Below are 7,812 nucleotides of genomic sequence, written 5' to 3'. Positions count from 1 at the left end.
ATCAGATTGAGCCTGGTGCAGCTTTCTGGCTCACCAGTCCTCAGTCAAACCGTCCAAACCATGTCAACATGTAAGGCAGATGTCAAATGACAATGATGATGATGAAGAATATGCTTGCATATGTATGCCTATGGTTAAACATAGGTAATATACCGGTAGAGTAATGGATGCTTTTATCCCTTAGACAGTTATTTTAACCTCTAATTCAGCTAACCTTATATATATTCATTTCTTGTTTTTGCAGTAAAGCAGCATTGTATATTCCTCCTAACACTTTGGGTGAACTACTGAGCTTACAGATGACAAGTTGGCGAACTGATGAAGGAAATTATTGGCTGAAAGAAAAAGGGAAGAAACTTCCGGTAAGACCCCTCTTCCAAATACTTTATTTTTAGGAAATGCCTTTAGGTTTTGGCCCGTGTGAAAGATTGTGCCAAAGGTAATTTTAGACTATGAGTAGTATAATCTTGAAGAGACTTTTAGGAATGGTCATGGGGGGAATATGATGATCATAGTGCCTCTAGATAAGCACTGACTTGAGGTGAAACAGCAACGACATAGAAGGACTTATGCAATGTAGTTGTAGACATAATATGTCTGAGTAAAAGACATGAGATAACCATAGCCGAAGCACTTTTGATCATAAGTTTGCTGGTTTAAAGCTTACCTGGGGCTAAACAGCAGCACAAAGACGGATACATTAGATAATGTAGTCCTAGGTATACCATGTCTGAATAAAAGACAAGATGGTTGCAGCTGGAAGCTGTTTGATCATAAGGCTGTTGGTTCAAGGCTGAGCTTGAAATAAATGGCAACTACAAGGAGGGTATCATTAAGTAATGTATTTATAGGACAGTTCTATATTTAAGAGATGAGGAATTATGTACATTATTTACATTATTTACATTTGATGGATATTTGTCCTCAAATTGTTTGTTGTTAACACAACATTTCGGCTAATGTACTCTCCAGCCTTTAACAGATGGCATGGGGAAATTTTGAACCTGGGTATATGGTGTAGTGGTTAAGAGCGTGGCCTACTAACCCCAAGATTCTGAGTTCGATTCCAAGCAGTAACCTGAGTAATAATAACAATAATAGTAACAATAATAATAATAACATCGCAAAATACCTTAGAAATGAGAACCCAGGTTCAAAATTTCCTCAAGACACCTGATGAAGGCTGGAGGGTATATCAGCCGAAACGTTGTGTTAACAACAAACAAGATGAGGACAAATATCCGTCAAATGTAAATAATGTATTTATAGATAGATTATAAATAAAAGGCAGGATGGTCACTGATGGAAAACCCTTGATCTCAGGTTTGCTGGTTTAAGGCTGATTTGAGACAGAAGAATAATAAGGACGGACACATTAGATCATGTCTTTTCAGATATGCTAAGAATAAAATCATGATGGTCATATCTGGAACATCTTTGTTCTGCTGGTTTGAGGTGACCTGATATTAAACAACACCACACTAGATCCTCCGACTCCTTCTTGATTTTCTGTGGCTTGAGAAGCTGCATCAAGTTAAGTAAATTCATAGCCATCTAAGAAGCATACAGGTATGTTCTTTATGGCCATACACCTCCTATAAATAATCTTTCCTCTGTCAGAAATCCCCCGAAACCCATCGTTTCAACACCACTCATGATCACTACCTGCAGCATGCCCCATCCACTCACCCTCATATTCCCATCCGCAAGCTCTCCATGCCTGTACACATCTACGATGCCCTCTACCAGGCACTCCAATTTATCTCACCATCTCTTACTAGAGTCACCTCTTCCCCATCTGTAAACATCTCAATTCACACCTCTATAAAACCTCTGCTCCGCCCCCCCTCCCATACACTTGTGGGTACTTTCTGATTCATCTGCAACACCATTCATTTCTCTCTCTCTGTCACTCTCTGCCTCTCTATCTTTCTCCCTCACACTATCTCTAGTTTCATTATTGTCTTTTTCTCCTGGGATAATGAAGTACCCTCTCTTTAGTAAGACACCTGTCGCTCTCCCCCTATTATATTCTAGCCTAGTGCTAGAACATAATACTCCATGGTAAGGAGACACGAGCCCTGAATACTGAAGAGGGTGGGGCCGGTATGCATGGGCGACTGCTGGCCTTCCACAAACAGCCTTGCCCGGACATGTGCCTCGGAGGGTAACTTTCTAGGTGCAATCCCCTGGTCAGTCATGACCGAAGGGGGTCTCAGCTCTCAGTGCTTCCCAAGCTGTGGTGCGTGGACCCTTGATGGTCCAATAAGGTAGTACAGGGAGTCTTTTTTTTTTCTTTTATTTGTTTCAGTCATTTGACTGCGGCCATGCTGGAGCACCATCTTTAGTCGAGCAAATCGACCCTAGGACTTATTCTTTGTAAGCCTAGTACTTAGTCTATCGGTCTCTCTTGCTGAACCGCTAAGTGACGGGGATGTAAACACACCAGCATCGGTCGTCAAGCGATGTTGAAGAGACAAATACAGACACACAAACATATACATACATACATATATATATATATATATATATATATATATATATATATATATACGACGTGCTTCTTTCAGTTTCCGTCTACCAAATCCACTCACAAGGCTTTGGTCGGCCCGAGGCTATAGTAGAAGACACTTGCCCAAGGTGCCACACAGTGGCACTGAACCCGGAACCATGTGGTTGGTAAACAAGCTACTTACCACACAGCCATTCCTGCGCCTGCGGTCTGTGAACTAAATTCAAAATTTCATATATATATATATATATATATATATATATATATATATATATATATATATATATATGAAGTGCAGGAGTGGCTGTGTGGTAAGAAGCTTGCTTACCAACCAAATGGTTCTGGGTTCACTCCTACTGCATGGCACCTTGGGCAAGTGTCTTCTACTATAGCCTCGGGCCGACCAAAACCTTGTGAGTGGATTTGGTAGATGGAAACTGAAAAGAAACCAGTCATACATACATACATACATACATATATATATATATATATATATATATATATATATCTGTAAAAATATATGACACTTATTCAGTAGCCATGATAAAACTGAGAGTTTTGGATGCCAGGGTGGGAGCCCACGCCAACATCTCTTCAGTTATCCGGCCATTGAAAATTCCTGTGAAAAATGACTGTTAAAACAATGGGAAATGACTGCGTAGTGACAAGGTCAAAACGCGTCTAAAACTACGCATATATCTATATACACATGCACCGCACACACGCGCAGATATATACGTGCCAGTGCCGCCTGACAGGCCTCCATGCAGGGGGCACATAAAATGCACCATTTGAGCTTGGTCAATGTCAGTGCAACCTGACTGACTCCTGTGCCAGTGGCACATAAAAAGCACCATTTGGGCATGGTTGATGCCAGTGCCACCTGACTACCCTCCACTACCACCACCACCATCGTGCCACCTGACTACCCTCCACTACCACCACCACCATCGTGCCACCTGACTACCCTCCACTACCACCACCACCATCGTGCCACCTGACTACCCTCCACTACCACCACCACCATCGTGCCACCTGACTACCCTCCACTACCACCACCACCATCGTGCCACCTGACTACCCTCCACTACCACCACCACCATCGTGCCACCTGACTACCCTCCACTACCACCACCACCATCGTGCCACCTGACTACCCTCCACTACCACCACCACCATCGTGCCAGTGGCACGTAAAAAGCACCCACTACACACTCGGAGTGGTTGGCATTAGGAAGGGCATCCAGCTGTAGAAAATCATGGAAAGTAGACATTAAACAACGATGTTGATGAACGACAATGCTGATGTTGATATTAATTTGAGTGGTGAGCTGGCAGAAACATTAGCATGCCGGGCGAAATACTTAGCGGTATTTCGCCGTGTTTATCTTCTGAGTTCAAATTCCACCGAGGTCGACTTTGCCTTTTATCCTTTCGGGGTCGATTAAATAAATACCAGTTACACACTGGAGTTGATGTAATCGACTTAATCCCTTTGTCTGTCTTTGTTTGTCCCCTCTATGTTTAGCCCCCTTTGGACAATAAAGAAATAGATATTAATTTGACATTTATCTTCAAATTATACATTTCTCTCTTTTGTTTTTTAAAACTTTTGCAGATTGTGGAGGGATTTGCCAGTGACTTCATACTTCTGTTACCAGTGGAAAATTTTGCTGCTGAAAACACTGTCCATTTGAGTATTAATCTTACTGATAGTGATTCTGACATTATCAGCGTGTATCGAACAGGTGAAAAGAAATATGGAGTTTGGCAGAGAATTGTCACAGAAATTGAAAATGGTGTCGCTCATTCACATATCAAACAAGGTGGAGTTTATATTGCCGTTAAGGAAAAAAGCTTAGATACCATAACTAATGTAATTATCATAGTTATAATGTTTATTATAGCTTTAATAGCTGTTCTAGTTTATTTTTATTACAAGAAAAGTCATCCATGGCTTTATACAAAGAATGCGTAATATTAAAATCACCAGCTGTGTATCATATTAAATGCATAGAAACTATTAAAAGACACAAAACTGGATTTGTTTGAGATGAAAATGTCTTTACACATTTGTATTACAACCACAATATTTGTCAAAATGAGATGAACAATGACACTGGAAGGATTCATGAGAATGACAGATGCATTTCACTTTTGTTGCGGCTTGTCAGTACCATGCATTTAGTTTTTAAGTGTATCTCTACAGATTCTCATAATTTCATTTAATGTCCATTTTCCATGCTGGCATGGCTGGAATGGTTTGACCAGAGCTGGCCAGCTGCTCCAAGATGCAGTCCGATTTGGCTTGGTTTCGCTATTTCCTATCAATATATAGGAAATTGTGAAAAGTACATTCGCTGATATTGCAAAAGCCTTGCTGGGCTGTAGAAAAACTTGGGGATCTATTTTAAAACGGGGGCCACATTTTTCATTAATGTTTTACGTAGTGTTTTTGGTAGCGAAAGACTTTCAAACTTCGTATACTTATCTATTTTGTGTTATAGAACAGAAAAATATTTTTGTATTCGAATTCATGTAAAAAATTGTCTTATTTCGATAATTTCAACCAATCACTGACAAGTATTCAGTTGTTTACATTTACTCCTTTGGCTGATTAAGCGATGTAAAGCGTATTTAATCTCCATACCTTCGTTTTATTTGCTTTTTTCATTTTAAATTTGCTTTAACCCTAACCCTAACCCTAACCCTAGGGTTAGGGTTAGGGTTAGAGTTAGGGTTAATTGTTTCAGAATCGTTTGTTTATGTAGTCGGCACTTAATGTATATCGGCTGAATGGACGTCAGTGATTGGTTGAAATTACAGAAATACGACAACTTTCACATGGAATAACTTATGGATTTCTTTTTTTTTTAAGAAGACTAAGAGAAAAAAGATGTTTTATATGACACATTCTACCAGTGTTCCAAGTTTCAAAGTGTTTTGTTAATGAAAAATGTGGCCCCCGTTTTAAAAAAGATTCAAACTTGGTATATGCAATTGAAAAAGTATGCAATGAAAATCGCCATCTGTATATACACAGCATTAACTTATGCTGTACTAACGAATGATATACTCAATTTGCTGTATATCAAAGCATGAATTTGTTTTGGCAAGAAGTGATAAGTTGAGTGCAAGGCATAAACAAGCCTGAACAAAAGTGAAACAGGTCTGTCATTCTTGTGAGTCATCTTGTGTTCATCTCATTCCGATATATATATATAGGCACAAGCATAGCTGTGTGGTAGCTTTTTTACCAACCACATGGTTCCGGGTTCAGTCCCACAGCGTGGCACCTTGGGCAAGTGTCTTCTACTATAGCCTTGGGCCAGCCAAAGCCTTGTGAGTGGATTTGGTAAATGCAAACTGAAAGATGCCTGTCGTATATATATATATATATATATATATATATATATATATACCGGAGTAAGCACATGAAATGTGCAACAAGGTGGAAAAAAGAGTACTCAAATACCAGAGGTAGAGTAATATGCTTTATTTAAAAGCAGCAGAAATATAACAAAAAAACCGTTACTCTGAGTTTCACGTTCCCAAAGTATATATATATATATATATATAAATATATATATATATATATGTATGTGTGTGTATATGTTTGTGTGTCTGTTTGCCCCCGTCAACATTGCTTGACAACCGATGATGGTGTGTTTACGGCAAAAGAGACTGATAGAATAAGTACTAGGCTAAGAATAAGTCCTAGGGTCGATTTGCTCGACTAAAGGCGGTGCTCCAGTATGGCCACAGTCAAATGACTGAAACAAGTAAAAGAATAAAGAACATACCTACACACACACACATGTCATGTTTTTAATGAAGAGATTTTTCATCTCAGACAATTCAGCAGTGTCATGCCTTTTAATGGTGTATACTTTTAGTATGATATACAAAATGGTGATGATTTAATGTAAGGATACAATTCAGGTTAAAATCCCACCGGTGCCTTTCATTCACCCCCACACCCACCCATTCTCAATGAAATAACTGTCAGTGTTACATTGAAACTTAATTACCATGACTACCTATATACACACCCTAACAATTGTGTGCCCCCACCACCCCAGGGAATGTTCTGTTGAGAAACGCATGTTATTATCAGATTGACTGCTTTTCTTGGTTTTAATTAAGTATAGCGATAATTTTATCTATTTTTTCAGCATGAGGCACTTACTTTTTCAATCTCTGTATGTTGGACTGTTAAGTTATGGAATAGAAAGAAAGATATGTTCTCAAGTGTTACAAAAGTGAAGATAGGAATGAAAACATGCACAGAAACGCAAACACACACACACACACACAAATGCATACACACTTACACACACAGACACACACGCACACACAAACACGTAAACACAAATGCAAACACACATACATGCACACACACAAGCACATGCTTACAAATGTACAATCAGACACACACGCACATGAACATTCAAACGCACGCACACACACACACACACGGAGAAACGCAAGTGTAGGACAGGCTTCCACGAAGTTTCCATTTACCAATTTCACTCACAAGGCACTGGTTTGTGTGAGGCTACACTTGTCTAAAATGCCAAACAGTGGATCTGAAACATCTGGTTGCAAGGCAAACCTCTCAACCACACAATCATGCCTATGTCTACCTTAACCATGCAAATGTACCTGCCCTTATGTATGGAACTTTACTAATTATAATCTCCTTTATGACAGAAAATTAACGTTTCAGAAATATGAGTATAATCTATTCTGTTGTGTCTGGGGAGAGTCATTCTCTTTTAGTGTCTTATAATTTAACACACTCACTAGTTCAATTTCCACTCATTTACTTATTTTAAAAAAAATTTCGTTACGTCTTGCAACCTTTTCAAGAGTCAATGATACAACGTAAATTTTAGAAGAAATAAATAAATGGGTGGAATCTTGAAAAGGTTGCGAGACACAGCGAAAATTATAGAAAAAATAAATAGGTAAATGAGTGGAAATTGAGCCGGTGAGTGTGTTAAGCAATAAGACATTAAAAGAGAACGACTCTCCCCAGACACAACAAAATATGCTTCAACACATGAATTCACATAAAGAATCTTGCAATCCAAATACAAAAACAAAGTATATTATATGTCAGCCATATATAATAAAAGTGTATAGAATACTCTGAATAATTGTGTGTATATGTTGCATTGTATATAATAACACATATTATGCATATAATGTTTTAATATTGTATGAATAATGCGTTTGTGTATAGTCCTGTATGTATTATGCATCAAACAATGGTGTGTATATTATGATTAGTGTGT

At 38.7% G+C, this 7,812-nt stretch overlaps 1 protein-coding gene across 1 annotated transcript in view; it reads left to right on the top strand.

The window, feature by feature from the left end:
- The window catches only part of LOC106877668 (protein DD3-3), a 115,310-nt gene extending 107,636 nt beyond the window's left edge, over positions 1-7,674 (top strand). The window contains exons 13-14 of the mRNA XM_014926617.3: positions 245-362; positions 4,131-7,674. Coding sequence (XP_014782103.1) covers positions 245-362; positions 4,131-4,490 — 478 coding nt within the window. The 3' untranslated portion in view covers positions 4,491-7,674. The remainder of the gene's footprint in view (positions 1-244; positions 363-4,130) is intronic.
- The last annotated feature ends 138 nt before the right edge of the window (positions 7,675-7,812 follow it).

The sequence above is a fragment of the Octopus bimaculoides genome, chromosome 1, assembly GCF_046866305.1.
Source record: "Octopus bimaculoides isolate indiv1 chromosome 1, ASM4686630v1, whole genome shotgun sequence".
In the NCBI taxonomy this organism is placed as follows: domain Eukaryota; kingdom Metazoa; phylum Mollusca; class Cephalopoda; order Octopoda; family Octopodidae; genus Octopus; species Octopus bimaculoides.
Note: the sequence above shows the minus strand (reverse complement) of the source record. Positions and strands in the feature narration are given on the sequence as shown.